At 45.1% G+C, this 16,886-nt stretch overlaps 1 protein-coding gene across 2 annotated transcripts; it reads right to left on the reverse strand.

The window, feature by feature from the left end:
• Window positions 1-874: 874 nt before the first annotated feature.
• Window positions 875-11,990, reverse strand: LOC133921255 (probable serine/threonine-protein kinase SIS8). Of its 2 annotated transcripts, XM_062366057.1 has the most exons (13): window positions 11,268-11,989; window positions 10,048-10,485; window positions 9,638-9,741; window positions 8,083-9,449; window positions 7,893-7,933; window positions 7,050-7,118; window positions 6,539-6,639; window positions 5,903-5,981; window positions 5,701-5,799; window positions 5,552-5,620; window positions 1,853-1,902; window positions 1,588-1,764; window positions 875-1,452 (listed from the first exon to the last, which is right to left on the reverse strand). In XM_062366057.1, exons 1-13 carry the CDS (start codon window positions 11,829-11,831, stop codon window positions 1,338-1,340), a joined length of 3,273 nt encoding a protein of 1,090 aa, XP_062222041.1. In that variant the 5' UTR covers window positions 11,832-11,989; the 3' UTR covers window positions 875-1,337. The 2 variants fall into 2 exon arrangements, with proteins under 2 accessions (XP_062222041.1, XP_062222042.1); XM_062366058.1 differs by lacking the exon at window positions 5,552-5,620 and having other exon boundaries at window positions 11,268-11,990.
• Between the last annotated feature and the right edge of the window lie 4,896 nt (window positions 11,991-16,886).

A 16,886-nucleotide genomic window follows, 5' to 3' on the forward strand; every position in this document is an offset into this window, starting at 1 on the left:
GACGCATGTGGATGCATGGCATGGAAGCAATGGCACGGCATACGAGGGAGGCGCCGAGGTTTGAGGACTTTTTCAGGGCTAGGAACCGGTCAAGTCGAAGCGGGCACGGACATGGATACTCTGTAGCATGTGCAGTAATAATCACCGACGTGAGTGAGGCCCAGTGGCGGACCCAGGGCCCGGCGACCCTGGGCGCCCGCCCGGGCTCCGTCTCAGCCCGCCTCTATACTTCTATATAGGTTATGAGGAAATTCGTAAATTGAGCCGGTCAAATTTTGGGCAAAATCTAGCCCATATAGGCACGGCCTGCGCTCAGCCCAGGCTCCCTGAAATCCCTGGGTCCGCCACTGGTGAGGCCTATATATCAGTGACGTGTAGTACTGTGGAAGATCCTTTCCAGCGGGCGCGGAGGCAGCGCGCTCTCTGGAACCCGTCGTGCGCTCGGCTCGTGTGTTGGATGGTGGGAGGCAACCGAGTGGTGTGCGGAGGAGAGCTCGCCGGCCAGGTCCGAACGGAGGTCTCGGGTTCTCGTTGGTTCGTTGCACCTGCCAGTTCAGGGTTCCTTCCGGTCAGGAGAACAAACCTTTCCTGGCAAGCCACTTCGCGATCTGCCGTAGTTTCAGTTACCCCTCACTGCTTTCGGGGGGGGGGGGGGGGGGGGGGAGATGGCGACGGGAGGCAGCAGGGGAAACAACGGCATGAAAAATCAGCTTTATGAGAGCAGCAGCTGGCGAGCATTCGGTGGGATTGTGAGAAGCACCAGACCATTGAGCATTCAGAATCAATTTAGAAACACCAGGCATTGTTTGCAAGAAGAGCCAAACGGCCAACTTGAACAGTTTGACCATAAAGTGGAGACACATCAGCCATGAGGGAGTCCAAGCTCGGAGCACAAGCTGAGCAACCGTTTCTCTTTCTTTTTCCTGGTTGACAGCAAATTACATTTGTTGACATTTACACATAAATACCCACCGTTTGGTGAAAAACACAAGAAAAGGAGATGGTATGAACAAAAGCCTTTCCACCCGCCTTATCAGTTCCTTATCCAATTGTTCCACTGTGCCAAACATTATTGTTCTGCACAACTTCTTGTTCAGTTCTGTACCCTTTGTCTTCTTTGACAAGTATACCAGTGCTGGTCTTCAAAGCTGGAATGCTGGATCAATGACAAGCGGGCTTAACGGCGCATTGCCGCTCTTAAAACTTACACCTATACTTGGATGGAGTAGCAAACAGACCAACATCAAACTTTTTTCATCTTTGAACACACGCTTGGTGTTACTGTACAAAAATAACCCTGCAGCTACGGACGCTGGGCAACTGCTAATCTCCTTGTTTTACTCATCTGTTTGTTGTACTCTCTGTCTTGGTGCTTGATTGCTGGTCATGTTCTTCAACAATGGTTTTAATGCGGCCATGATCTCTGCAAATGATGGCCGCAACTTTGGGTCCCTATGGCACGTGCGGGAAACAGAGTAAATTTAGCAACAAAAATGCATTTACAGATTAGGAAGATGCAATGCGTGTGGAAGGACAGTACAGTTAAGCATTTACAAAAATTGCACCAAGAAAGTTAAGCATACTAACGTCTGCCAGCACTTCATTATTATCTCTGCTATGGTGGGATCAACATTATCTGGAATTTCAAGGCGGCGATTCTGAAACCCAACTGCTCCGACAACTTGCATAGCATTCATTCCTTCCCAAGGCTGTAATAGTGTACATAGTTCCCATAATATGACTCCATAGCTAAAAACATCACATCTGCCAACACATGCAACCACTTCAGCAAGCACAAAATTATTTAAGATAAGGTTATGTCTGAACTGAGTCTATAACCAGTAGAACTTACTTTTCGTTTGATGGTTCATTACGAAGTACTTCCGGTGCCATCCACTCCGCCTGCACATCAGCACAATTGTTCAGTAGCAACTAAGGTAGCACTTGAACCAACCTGTGACTAAGATTACATAATCTACAAGAAATATCCTGATACAAGAGTGTCAAAGTTCTAAACACACTTAACCCTCTTCGCTCAGCTTTAGCTATTTTGGACTTTAAAACTGAAACCTCACAGATAGAAGCTAAAAGCAGTAGAGGATTGCTCTTAGAGCTTAAAAGTTTGCAGAGGCTTATGAATTGGGTTTGCCAGAGCAGTCTGTTAGGCTTACCTAATAAGTGATTGAAGTTCTTATGCGCTAGGGGTGTAATAAACTAGCTTATCGGATAAACACTAGCTAAGTGTCTGTGCGTTGCAACGAAAACATAAACATTGGAAGCGGTAACATCAAACATAAATTCAAGGTATGAAAATGTGAATACGCCATGGGAGTGCCGCCGAACGAATACGTCGGGAGCAATGTCATAGTTTGATTTATTTTCAGATGGGATCCGAAAAAAGAGAAGATTATTTGCTAATTTATCTTCTAATTTCTTCATTTATTTTCATCAGTAAAATCGGTCCTATATCCGTAGCCGGTAACAAGACGGGGAAGCTAGAAGACGATAATGGATGGCAAAATTGGATAAATTATTCGAATTTTAAGCATTTTTATTAGATGAGAGGAGAGTAGAGGAAGAGGTGACGCGGGAACCAACTCGTGTTTTATATAGTAGAGATAAACAAACCCACGTAAGCCCTTAACATAGAATTACATATAAAAAAGGAAGCCAGAAAATAAATCAGGTTAAATCATAAAGCAGTGTTTTACATGTTGCATAATATTCTTTGAACACCGTGTATTCTATAGATAGTAATTTTGCTTCACCTGATTATTCAAAGCATTGCTCAGATATTTGACTGTAGCATCTTCACAAGAAAATTGACACAAACATGCAAGTCCACAACAGAAGTTTAAAATATTGCAGTGTATGCAAGATGTACTTTGGAGTTAAAATTATGGGAACCTTGTTACTACCATCACCGATCTTCCTTCCATATTTCGGTAGTTAAAATTATTCCTTCAATGTCTCATTCCTTTTCCATATGAAAGGAGCACGATGAAGTAAGTTCTATAATACCTAATGCAACTGATATTAATACTAACTATGTAATACCGTGAGTTTTGGGAAATGTAATGAGAACAATGTAGTACGGAAATTATGAAAGAAAGGACATTGACCGCGTGTTATTCCAAATGGGCGAAAAGTGGGTTTTTTTTATCCGTAGCTCAGATGAACAAAGACCATGGATACGTATATCTTGTCGAAACGAATCCGTTTGACTATTCAAACGTCCCATTTGCACACCTAGTGGATCTGTTGCGAGCCCAATAAATTTATACCGTTGGATAAAAGAAAAAATCCCAACTAACTAACGACTCGGTCAATCGGTCGACTGTAGCATAAAAGGGCCTCAGGCCCGACCCGACCGACACCTGAGCCCATACCCTCCAAACCCTAACCCTAGGCCACCACCACCCTTTGCTCTCCGCGCCAGCCCTCGTCGACGCCGCCTCTACGCCAACTCCGCCACCACCATATGTCATTCGCTACAGTTCGGCCAGCCGCAGCATGCTGCCACCTCTACGCCGTCCACCACCGCCGTCCACTGCTAGTTGTCGCCGCGCCTTAGCCAGTCATCGCCCGTACGACGCCGCGTCGCTGCTCAGTCGCCCAACCGTGCTGTGGCCAAACCGGCATCGTCCCTGTCACACCTAGCCACCTGCCGCAGTCATCAACCCACCGCCACCACTCTGCATCGCGTCGCTCGTTTAGCCGCCGCCCACCATTCAGCCACACTGCGCCGCCGGCCGGGCACCATAGCCGTCGCCTGTTGCCGAAGCCGCCGACACTCAGTGCTACTGCAACAGCTAGCTTCGGCCTTCGAATAGATGAGAAAGAGAGGCCAGGAGCAGGAACCGTATGAAAGAAAGAGGGATCAGAAAGAAAGAAAAGGGAGAGGAGGAGGAAAAAGAAAGAAAAAAAGGAGGAAGGGAATTTCAACAGATTCGTCGCCAGCCCGTGGTCTACGCGTCGAGGGTAACATCCTCGTAAGCCCTAGATGCTTATAGATAAATTGGCGATCGATTTTGTCAATGGACGCGTGATTAGAAGCTTGATCGTCTAGCAACGAGAGAACACTCGAAAGCTAGAAATGATTGGAGCTAGATTCGGCTATGTGATTAAAGTGAAAGTCGTAGGATATTTCCTGTAGATTCTCTAGATGTATTTATTTGCCGTCATCTGTTAAGTAGAATAAAAGTTATAGCTCAATCAACAAGCAACTCAAAACCTTGGTTGAGTTGAAAACGACAGAATCAAGGATTTTGGGGTTCGGCTAGAGAGAGTAGTTCAGACATCCAATGTACAGTCACGTGGACATTTTAGGACAGCTTCTGAGTACGATCTTGTTCCTTAGGTTTTGGAAGTGTCGATGCCAACGGTGCGAAACCGACTTCTTGCCACGGTTAAAGCAAGTGCATGACGAACCCGTATTATGGCATGATTGTGATCGACGGACGTTTTACTGATTCTCTCAATCGCGCTTGTTCAGTATTCGTATTTTCCTATGTTCATATGATTCAAGTTCATGTGCTCAAGTTTCAATTGTTTCCTTTAAATTCCATTCATGTCCAAGAAATCGGATATGCAGTTTGGTTCTTATATTCATGTTCCTGTGAGTAAGTGTTGGCCCCACTTGCTCGGCTTTACCAGTAAACGCTAAGGATGAATTCAAGGTTTTCCGTTTCAAACGGAAACTATTGGTTCGTTGTTCTATTCAGAGACAAAGAAAAACCTCACTATTTATCGTTCTTCATTGAATGCGTCTATTCTTCTAGTTCCACACTGTACTTTCTGAGTGTTTTTACTCACTCTTATGTTTCATTTGGTTTTTAGGTACCATTGATCGCAGAATGTTCAAAAAGAGAAATTAGCATCACGTAGTGGCAAGTGATCGCTCAAATCATTACCTAGTTGTCTCCAAAAAAAATGTAGCGTTGTAACTGGTTGTTTGGTCAGTTAAACAACTTGTGGTTGTTTTGTCAAATGTATCGGGACGCTAGTTGTATCGGGTCTAAGAAATTGTATCGGGTCCTAGTTTAAGACTCATATGCTTACTTTCCGCTTATGAATATTATGCCTGTGGTGTATGTGTGTTTTTGCTTGTGCAAGGAAACTGCAGTTTTAGAGGAAATTCTACCAAAACTTCTAATATTTTCCGAACTGGTTAGGCTTTTAGATGGGAGTTCGTAGCATCCGGGTTTGTGGAAATCCGGGGTGTTACAAACTACATATCATAATTGTGTATTGACTAGCAGGTATGTGAGGAATTATTCTAAATATATGAGCTGAGCCAACAGGCAAACCATGACCTTGCCACATCAGTTTCCAAAGATACATGCGCACATTTGCAAACTAATATTTAATCATAACGAAGTAAGTGCTTTTATACTCTCCCAAAAAGAATAAAGAAAATTTTAAAGCAATTATGTGGTAACTGGCAGATTAATTTACACCTGTTATTGACCGCAAATGTTTTAGGATTTTATGCAAAATCATTTTCGGCAGAGTGCAGAAGCTAAAAAAAACTTATACTATGCGAGCTTACTGTTCCAGCTGTTGATCTTGATGACAGGAAGGTATTTTTCTTGATTCTTGACAAACCAAAATCGCAGACCTAATAGCAAAAGAGATATGTAGCTTCCAATGATATAAAATACACGAAATGCCATTGCTATGAAGGAACTTGTGTGTTACCTTCACAACCCAGTTCTTGTCCACCAGTAGATTTGGGGATTTCAGATCTCGATGGACTATAACTGGTGTGCAGTTATGCAGATAATTCATACCACGAGCCTAGAGACAATTGGAATGAAGTTTAGTAAATAATATCTCAGCAGTACTTCTCCACATTTATCAGCAAATAGCACAGATAATTCAAATTATGCATTAGTCATACCACATCAAGTGCCATTCTTACACGCTTCCTTTCATCCAACTGGTTGTTGGGTCTATGAATCAACCGGAACAAACTGCCTCTGCAATACCAATACGATGGCACAAGTAACATTTAGTAGATAAAAGATGATACAGATTATTAGCGAGAGTACTTGAAACTGCAGCCATATGTTGTACATGAGGGACAAAGGAGCTATTCGTATGAGTACGTGTAGATTATGCACACTGTGTGCGGTAACAAATCAACCTAATGCACAGTTCTTAAAGGGGATTTCCAGCGAGCATTCCAGAATGTCTATACTCTATAGTAATTGTCACCTGACTCAGCTTGACTTATAAAGATAGCCTGGTTATTACAGCTCTTCTAAGATTGGGAAGATGAGACCCCAAAAAATAAACCAGCATGACAAATGAACAAGACAATAGTTATCGATAGAAAGTCTTCCTATCAGAGGCCTAATGAGTTCATGCAGCCTTAGTGATTCAGACATTCAGTAAACATAGAGCAGCAGCATGGAAGGTGTTAGAGAAAAGCCCATACTGTTAACACGTCGCATTCTGAATCATATGGTAATTTTAGTTGTTGTCATGTTTGCTACGTGCTATGAAGTAAACAATATAAATCAAGAACGCCCACCTTGGAAGAAATTCGGTGACAATGGAAAGATTAGGCACGCGAGTGATAGCACCCATGAAGAGAACAACATTAGGATGGCGCAACCTCTTCATTATTCGCACCTAGACATGAAGCAATGCATTACCAGGTGGCGTGAGAACAGCTTAGAAAGAAACTCGAATGGTCCCTAATCAATAAGAAAGAAGGTAAAGTTCTGGATTGATGAAATGATTGTCAGGTCTGCTGACATAATCTCTAAACCCTTGAGACATAGACTGCTGGAGTTTGCATTTTAATTAATAAGAATCAATCATCAGAAGGGAAAGAAGTGTAAATCAAACCGCCAAATCCATGAACTTTACAAACTTTTCTAATAAAATGTACTATATTTACCAAGTACCGAAGGGAAATACAGAGACTGCACAGACGTGTGTGCGCTCAAAAAAGACATAAACATAAACACAAATAACAAAGCCAACATTTTGTGCTTCAGTCTATTTATGCCATTGGAATGACAAACAGATGAGAGTACCTCAGTTCTAAACTCTTCCAGACCATCACTTGAAATATCTTGTTGCAAAAACTTTTTGACTGCAACTTCCTATAAGGAAAGCAATATGTTATCCTGTAAAAGGTAGCAGTAAACAAAGAAAACGCAAAAGACCGTGCAATGACAAAAAGGCAAAGGTACAAGGTTAACAGTTGATGGAGTGCAACAAAGGATGGATCTTCAAATTAACTAAAACAACTGATGGTAGGATGAATTGAAACTTTCTTTTCAAATGATACTAAAGCATGTCACTAAAGAATACAGTAGTCACTTAAAGTTCAAGAGGAAACGAGAAATAACTGATTGAAAAAGTTTGTTCTACAAATAAAACTTCCTTCTTAAAATAAGACCTAATCCCGTACGAATGGAGAGGGCTGACCCAGTGTTGAAAAGCTCCCACACATTGTGGGGTCTGGAGAAGGGAATTTCTAGGCAACCTTTCCCTTGCTTTTTGCAAGGAGACTGATTCAAACCTAGGATCCCCAGGACACAAGTGGAGAAGCTCTAACACTACGCCAGGTCCGCCCTTCTACAGTATGAATGGAGAAAATCCACCAAGTTGTTGAGGTTTCTCATTGCCTTTATTTAACCGACTTTCCTCACTGCTAAATATCGACAAGGTTGACAAGTAGAGGGCTATTCAGTTTCGGTGTTGGTATGATGTATGTTATAATGTTATCTAAGTTAAACATTTCTTCATATTCTTAGCTCTTAATATACCAAAAGTGGTTCACTCTGTTTCTGTATTTTTCAATTGTTCATTTAGCAATGCCGAATCAGATGATAAACATGGAATTTCTTCATAGATTAGACTGAAAGACTTACCGTTCCATGCCAGTCTCCTCTATAAACTTCTCCAAATGATCCTGGAATAAAAAAGGTTGGATGGATTTTTTTTTTAAAGGCATTAGAAACTCTACCACACTAAGATCAGAGAAAACCATTTGTGGTAGTCACTGAAATAGTAGCATGAATAAGAAAACTGTCATTTGCATAAATAATAAATCAACTGTACCAAGGCCAATCCGTTCACCAATAGCAATTTCTTCCCATTGGATTTCAAACTCTGCAACTTCTCGATCCAGAGCAATATCTGATCTTGCACTCTCTGTCCCGCTTGATTTGTCTGAGATTCTTTCAGCTTCCTGAGGAACTTCTTGATCCAGGGTGTTGTCTTGGTCATGATCAATTTCAAGGTGCTGTTTATTCCAAAAGTCGTCTCTGCCTTTATCAATTGATTCATTTCCTTGAGAAGAAATCGGTGAACTTAGCAGTGGATTACCAGGCTCCAAGTGTTCGTATTGCTTGCTGACAGCAGCAGTTGTGGCAAAAACTGCGGCTGCAGTGACAGTGGCTGCAGCAGCAACAGGCACGTCAAAGTTCACATCGCTGTTAGATTTAGCGGCAGCAACAACCATAGAGGATGCCACCACTGCAGCTGTCGCAACAGCCGCAGCAGTAACAGGCAACTGCTTTGTAAGTGGTGATGGAGCTTCCTGAGGAAGTGCAGATGGTTCATACTGAGAAACAAAGGGACTTGCAATATCCTGGATATCACGGGGATGATAAATGCCCAAACCCTCAACAGGCTTAAGTGACTCCAGAGGTGCCCGGTGAGGAACAACTTTTGTTTGGAATTCATGTCCCGGAGGATGAGGTAGTGTTGGACCATGACCACGATCTGCGTATTCCCTTGACCCAATCTCATTCATCCTCCTTTTCATTTCATCCTTGCTTTGAAACAGGGTTGTGTCATACACGATGAGGTCCTTTGGCTCTTCCATTGAATCTTCTGAAAACAAGTCAGGTGGTGCCACAACACCGTTTTCTAGTAAAACCTCATGGATCTTCTGAGCTAATTGTGGATTTTCCCTGGCAGCGTTGATCATGTACTCCGAAATGTCCTTCACTTTCATCCTCCGGACAGCTGGAGCACTTCCCACCTCTGACGTAGGTGAAGTTAACGAAGAACCATTTGCAGCAACTGATTTTACTTTGGTTTTTGCAGCCGTAATGTCATCTGCACTTATAGATTCATTAACAATAGGTCTATTTTCACTAGTGCATGTGCTAACTGATAGTTTTTCGAATGAGCTTGATAGCATATTTTGCTGATTGCTTGTCTGACTAGTTGTAGTTACATCAGTATAAGAAGGACCAACATTGCTTGATGTGGATCTTCTGTCAAGTAACTCGTACTCGAAAGAACCACAGGCTGAACTCGATACTCCGCTAAGAGAAGATCCCAAATGATTGGTGGCATCATCTTTGTTAAAGTGTTGATTGTCGGAGGCAAAGTTTTCCTCGAATTCTGTAGACAAAACAGCACCATCTGAAGGAATAAGTGTACCAGGATCAGCCACAAGATCAACAATGAACTCCCTGCAAAATGTGACATAATATAGATGGTTATAAAGTTAAATGTATTTAATGTACATTTCATGTCTCGGTGCCAACACTTGGATGAAACAAGAAGTCTAATACTCTGATGTCTATGCATAACATAATTATGCTATGTTTGTCCATCCTACAAAATCTTAATTATGCTGGATATGTAAAGGGTGCAATACCTTCCATCATTAAACTTCACAATATTCAAAGCTCCATCGTCCGATCCAGTGTACTGCCTTCCTTTCAGCAGTCGGCAAGGTACATTAAGGCTATCAGCCAAAACCTGCATGGATCATCAAGTCAAACAGATGTTGCTAACAATGGTTTGCCATGTCATGTGCTCATGGTGTTTGTAGAACAGCAAGGATAAAGTTATCCATTTTGGTATTAGAACACGAGAAAAACAATGTATCTAGCAAGGTATTTGTTCAATTTGAAGTTGAGGACAATAAAAAAACATTATAGGAGATGGTCCTCCATGTTCATTTTTAGCAAATTCTGTATGTTGATAAAGTTCAGAATTGGATAAAAAATTACAGGATCAGAGGTTAGCCATATCAGCTTAAACATATTTTATAAAGTTACTGACCTTAAATAGCAGTGCACGATGACGAGCTAGACCAATTTTTAGTAGGCCAAGGGGCACAACTACACTTCCTGTACTAGTTCTCAAGGAGCTAATCATACTCTTGTATTTCACCAACATGCTCTCGGGATCAAAGACTAGCCCACCCATGTGGCTAGCAACCAGACTAGCAAGTCTCTGAACCAAAGTTTTCCCAACAGATTCTGAAGTACTTGATCGAAGTTCAGGAGCCATGTTTAAGGCCTCCTGCTCAAGTTTCATGAGCTCATGATCTTCACCTCTGTTGACCAATACAGCTTCCCAGTTGACTTTATGTGAAAATGGCTGGGCTCGCAGTTCAACAAGAGAGGGCACAGTTACCGATGCTGGCCCATTCCCAATGAAAAAAAGATCATAAAAGCCATCCGATATTTTGTCATCATAGGTAAGGGCGTTGAAACTCTGTCAAGCACGAACAAATCTATCATATGAGAAATGTAAAAAACCTAGTGAGAATAAAACATAAGTAAGCAACATTTGAGTCGGTTCACAGAAACACCAGTGCCACTTGTGCTATTAGAGGACACTCAGATTAAGAGTGATCACTTATCGGTGATCAGAGGTATCAAAGATGGCATTCATTGCGATGTAAATCCCTTTTACCAAGCTAACACAATAATGGCGCACTATTGAACAAATAACACTTCACAGAAAAGCTCCACTTAGGAGAACTATTTTGCTTGAAAGAAAGAGTCCATACTTCACAAAAAAAGAGAGAGAAAGAATCCCTACTGTCAGCAATCTAATAAATTGTATATGGGTAGCACACTCGACAAACCAGACAAGCAATGAGCATGATCGTATGGTGTTTGGGCGTACAGTGAATTTTTTGTTGAAAGCATAAGATGAAAATGGACTACTTATCAGACAGATGCTGGCTTTCAATTATTATACAGTGAATCTGGAGAACACCATGAAATGCAGATCATAATCCATGCAGCAGAAATTTCGTCTAAGCTCGCATTACCAAGACAAACGCATTCAGTTCGTACTAAACTAAATTGCACACTGTAGTGCAGTCCAGTTGGCATTACAACCAAGCAATTGTGAATATAAAAATGTGTAGTCCTAAGCAGCCGCAATTCTTACAATAGACACCATGATCACAATTTGCAATTTCAATTGGAATACCGTTAATGTAACATGAGACTGAACCAGGAAGGGGACTGAGTTGGCAGACTGACCCAGTACCGGACCGCGAGGACCTCCGCGGGGGGGCTCTGAGGCGGGCAGAAGCCCAGGCTGATTTGCTTTGCAACCTCAATCTCCATCTCCTCCGGATTGTCCCGCGCGCTCATCTCCAGCACCAGCTGCAGCTGGAACTCCTCCAGATCGTCCTCCTCCTTCTCCCTCTCCCGCTTCCTCTCCTCCGCCTCGGACGATTCCCTTATCACCCTCTCCTCCACCTCGTCCTCCTCCCGCGACCGCCTCCGCTCCCTCGCCATCTCCTCCTCCTGCGATCGCCGCCTCTCGCTCGCCTCGGACTGCCTCGAGCTCCTCTCCTCCGCCCCCGTTTGGACGGACGACGGCGATGTCGGCCCCTCCGCTTCCACCGGAATCGGAGGTGGAGGCCGGCTAGGGACGTTGTCGAGCCAGCTCGACACGGCTGAGGGCTGCTGCCTCTGCTCGTGGTGCGGGTGATGATGAATCCCACCGCCACCGCCTTTCCGGGAGGGCGGAGGGGGAGGCGATGAGCCCCCGTCGCCGGAGCCCTCGCCGATGTGGAGCTTCCTGAGGAAGTTCTTCATGCGGCCGCCGCCGAAACCGAGGTCGCCGTCGCAGAAGGCAACAGCTATCGCCTCGCCTAATACTACTGGCGTTGGTGGTGGGTGGGTGGATCCGACATGGCCACTGACGCTGAGGAGGAGGGGTTGCGGTTAACTTTTGGCAGCGATCGACGAATAAATTGACGATGTGCCCCCGAAAAGATTGAACATTTGCTTATGATATTATTTATATTAATGAAATATAAATTATTTGAGCCTATGACAGTAGATAGAGTAGTAGATAAGTGAAATTATTTTTTAACGGTGGTAAAAAAAATCAATTGGCTCATGCCGAAGCGAGATTAGTTTAGGACGAAATTGCAAATACCCACTTATATTTTAATTGAAGTTGCAAACACTCCTGCAGTGATGTGACCTTGAGTGTTTCATATATAAGTTGATAGCATAAATATGAGGTGATAGGAGAAGGTTTCACTACATGTTACATCCACTAAACTTCTTGTTTGATATGATTTCTGAAGGGAATTACAGTGATACATTTAATTCGGTAGATTTTAGTGCGCTATTGGACCGTGTCTCATTCCTACTTTCCATGATAGCATCCTACGTGAAGCATTCGAAGTCACATCACTGTAATATATGTCAATATAATCAAAATGCAAATTTTGTATTTTTTGAATTACTAGGTTGATCCAAAACTTAAAAAATATAGGTTCACTCTCATATAATTAAATTAAATAATTATCCAAAATTATTAATTAAATATCCACTTGCATCCTTAGTTATAACCATACGGAGAGTTTTATAACAGGATTAGACTTCTAAAATAGTAAAGGCGACTATTTTATTTATGAAGACATTTGCAACTTCGAATGAGTTGTAGGGTAATTTGCAACCGCCCATCGCAAGAGACTAGTAGCCTACTACTCCTAGCTTGCCTCTCCTCCGTCCCCTCGGCGATGACTCGACTGGGGAGGATTAATTAAGCGAAGATAATTCGAGGGTTTTGCCCGAAAAAGAAATTTGGGGATTTGCGGTTAACTACTGCATTCCGCCTGCTACAGTACGCGCAATTAATTAGGAAAAGGTGTGTGCATGTCTCGTCGACCACGGGATAGGCATGGACCAGGGGTTTCGATGGTCCGAGATGTTCAGGCTTGCGGCTTCCTGAGAGTGACTTGTGGGGACAGCGAATCCCGTGGCCCGCATGTCATGGGTGCTACGGTTTCGCACCTAAGGTGAGACTGAGATGACAGTTTTGCTCCGCCGAACTGAAAGTGATTAGCAGAAGAAAAAAAACGTGCTTACGGAGACACCTCCGCCTGGCTCACGTGGACGCGGATTACGGTCGCCCAAACAACTACACGAGCGTGCCCGCGTCAGCCTACACCCTCTGACTCGCGGGTCCGCACCACCGGCCTAGTGGTGGCGGCGCCGTCGTACAATCGACGTCGGATGAGCACCATTATGTCGGCCCCACACACCATTGAGACTTGCACACTACCGTGTGGGGCCCGCCTGGCAACTTTATTCTGCTCCCACTGACACGCTGATCTGGCGCCCCACTTGCCACGTACTACCGCTAGTAGTAGTGGACAGCGAGCATTTATCATATTCCTATGCCACACCAGACTCCTCGACCCTCTCCTCCAATATAACATCTATCCTCTTCCTTCTCTTTTACACGCGCTAATTATTATATCAGAAAAAATAGTATGATTAAAATTTTATAGAGATCTTTTCATGAAAGATTATATGGAATTTACTTTCCTCCTCTCGCTGCTTCCAAATCCCACCCTTGGCAACTTAAATGTCTGCCAGGTGGGTCCTCAAATTCTGTCCTACCATGGGCCCCGCGCTCCATGTGAAAGGAAATCCTTGGCACCGCGTGCGAGAGTGGAGCAGAAGATAAGGTAAGTTGGGGGGGCCCACACGCTGGCCAGTTCAGCTTTTTATTCGAGGGGAAGTGCCGGCTGGGCCCTTAAATGATGGGCTCAGTCTCCTCCCTGGGCTTCCAATCTATAGGGGGCTTTGTTTTCTTCGGGTAGATCAAAGTGAGCTTAGTATTGTTTCCGGCCCATCCATGTGGATCCAGGCCGAAAATCTAACAGGGCAAGGGGTGCGCTCTTGTTTGCCGAAGGAAATTGTCGTTGCTGTGTCGGTATCTGTACTCTGTAGGAATTCTGAATGAGGACCTGTACAGTTCTAGACTAGGGTTTTTTTCCGGAGATATGAGTTCAAGACTAGTTGTTCATGTTGTCCAGCAGCAGTTGCCAGACATATTTACCTACTAGTGTGATATTCCATTCCTGACTATTTCTGTATTTACCTTGCATTCTTGATCAGTTCTGCGTTCCTTTTCGAGATGGTGAGTGCTGCATTTGCCTGGCTGAGATGAGGTAGCAAGCCAAGCTGTAGCACAAGGCAGACAGGTACAGATGAGCTTCGGAGCTCTGGGCTGCTCTAATCCTACTGTTATTCGTAATTAGTTTCGGTAATTCTACTCTCTTGTTTCGGTTATTCGAGCCAAGGAGCACCAGAGTTTGGTACAAGACATTCCCTCAATCATCGCTCCCTCGTATCGCTAGCTGTCATGCCATTCCAGTTCATCTGTATTCTGGTATGTGTTTCGGCAACAAGTCTGCAGGCTCCCCTGCCAACCCAACAGAATCGAGTAAGGCGTTGCCGTGCCTTTTCCCTTACGATGGCCTCGGCAGTTAGGCATGTCTTACAAGCTACACCTGTTTGCCAATTTATAAATGTACATGCAGGGCCAGTTCGTCGACAACATCCCCCAACTTGAGGAAGACGTACGTCGCAAAGAGCGCAAGGAATCCCCCAAACGACCCTGGTCTACTCTAACCGAGGAATGTTGGCAGAAATTATGCCATCCTGTCCCCGACGTAATTCGTATGCAATGCAGACGCCATCCTGCACCAGCAAGTTGCAGGTTGCACAGTCCAAATTATGATCGTTGAAAGGACAGGACTAGATATACAGACCAGATTGCTGTGCTGGCTCAACAGTTTCCTCTCACAGTGCCACTGCTCTGAACTGAACACGCCTCTACCGATAAGCGTACTGTACCAAGTGATACAGAGTAAACAGTTCCCAAGATTGGCAGCCCAAACCCTCACGCATCAGGGAAAGCAACAGTAACGGCATACTGGCTGGAAAGCAAGCAGCGACGATACGCAAGGACGGTCGGAGGATCGAGTTCTGGTACGAAGATTGGCGCCTGGTCCTGAAAAGATGCTTCGTTTTATGAACACGTGCTACCGATGGATCTTACGCCCGATGATCACAGGCAATAATCCGATTAGCTTTTGGAGTTTTGGTTTCGCCGAACGCTTTCCCCCCATCAGGACCCGGCGCGAGATTAGCAAGTGTGGGGGACAAACCGTGAGGTCCGCAGCAGCACGACGCCGAGGACACTCGACACTGTGCATGGCTTGACTTCAGAAACACTCCACTGCGTTGCATTGTACGCGCAACTGGGCCAGGCCTAATCGCACGTCCCGGGTTCGGAGAACCCGAGTCCGTGCAGTGCAGCACCACTCATCGAACACAGCTTTCTAAAGGCGCAAGTACTGGTCCCGGATTTGGGACGAACCGAAAGAGGTTTGACCGGTCTAATCCGTCGATAAACCCGAGCCGTGCACGACGAACTGAACGAGACGAGTGCAGGTATTCCGTATTCCTATCAGGCGCACATGCGAGTGCCGTTGGGAACCGCAGGCAGTGCATTGATTGGATAATTAAGCAGGTCGAGTTAGAACGATGCAATGCAAGCCTGTTCATCGGGACAGCACAAGCGAGAAGAGAGGATACATCGGATTGGTGGCCTGTGATCGGGACGCATCGTCGGCGCAGAACCGCGCACGGGGGAGGACGGGCAGATGGCCTCTCGCCCCGCATCGAATTCGATTATTCTTTGTCCCCAAAGCGTGCGCCGGCATGGACCAGCGCGCGGTTTTCTTGGGTCGCGCCCACCGCCACCTTACCCGAGTACCCGGCGAGCCGATGGGCTCGTCGCAGCGGACCGCTCGGGGCCGATTCCCCGCCTGGGCCTCCCGGCGCCGGGTGGTCCAGCGCTCCGCCGTTGCCGCGTGGGCTCTGCACGTTCGACGGATCCCTACGAGACCACGCTACGCGCCTACGGGAGCGGCGCATCATTGAGATCTGACGTCGCGGCGTGCATGATTTGCAAATTGCACGGGATCCTTCGTTCCTTGCCAACCCGGTCACGCGTGAATCTATCGACGCGACGAGCCGACGACACGGGCGGTCAGCGTCACGACGGAAGCCCATGCCATGGATCTCCCTCGCGCCGCAGAAACGGTGCCGGGAAGGAATAGGGGCGGTTGACTCGACCATGGACGCTTGCTCCGTTGCTTGCTCCAGTTCTGGCGCTCCTCTCGTGCTACTTGCCTACTGCTATGCTATCCATGGGCTATAGCTAGATGGCTACGGCTCCACTCCACTCGGATCTTATACAGAACGGTGATGCGGACATCAGAGGACGGAAATCTAGACCACAATTTGCCGTTCCAGTCGCTGCTCTATCGCCTAAATAGAGGATCCAAGCTCAGGCCCCCAGGAATTTTTATTTATTTATTTATTTTCTAAGCAAGTTTAAACAAGAGCATTTCATTCCGGGAAACAGGCTATGACGCGAGCTAATCTTGGAAGAATTTCACCTGCCAACGGAACCAAATCCCCCGTTTCATGGATCAGTGGCGATGTGCCACAAGCCTAGTGGTAGAGGCCTACGGTCAGGCATCCTATGGCTTTTTGCACAAGCGCATATTTTTATCATTGGACTCTGTTCCAAAGAGATATTGCCCTCGTAATGCCAAGTGTGGAAGGGATCAAGAGAGCGTTTGGAACCAAATAAGTAGTAGAAAATAATTTCTGATATTCTCATAAAAAGGGCCTACAAGGAAGCCTTTCTCTCCAAAACGTTGCCTCTTTTTCTCAATTGTTAACTTGTTCATAACGTAGTGGCTCTCATATGGGGGCACCATGCAAATGCTACTGCTAGGACACTTTACAGCGTTTCACTGGTGACCATAG

This window comes from Phragmites australis, chromosome 6 (genome assembly GCF_958298935.1).
Source record: "Phragmites australis chromosome 6, lpPhrAust1.1, whole genome shotgun sequence".
Classification (NCBI taxonomy): domain Eukaryota; kingdom Viridiplantae; phylum Streptophyta; class Magnoliopsida; order Poales; family Poaceae; genus Phragmites; species Phragmites australis.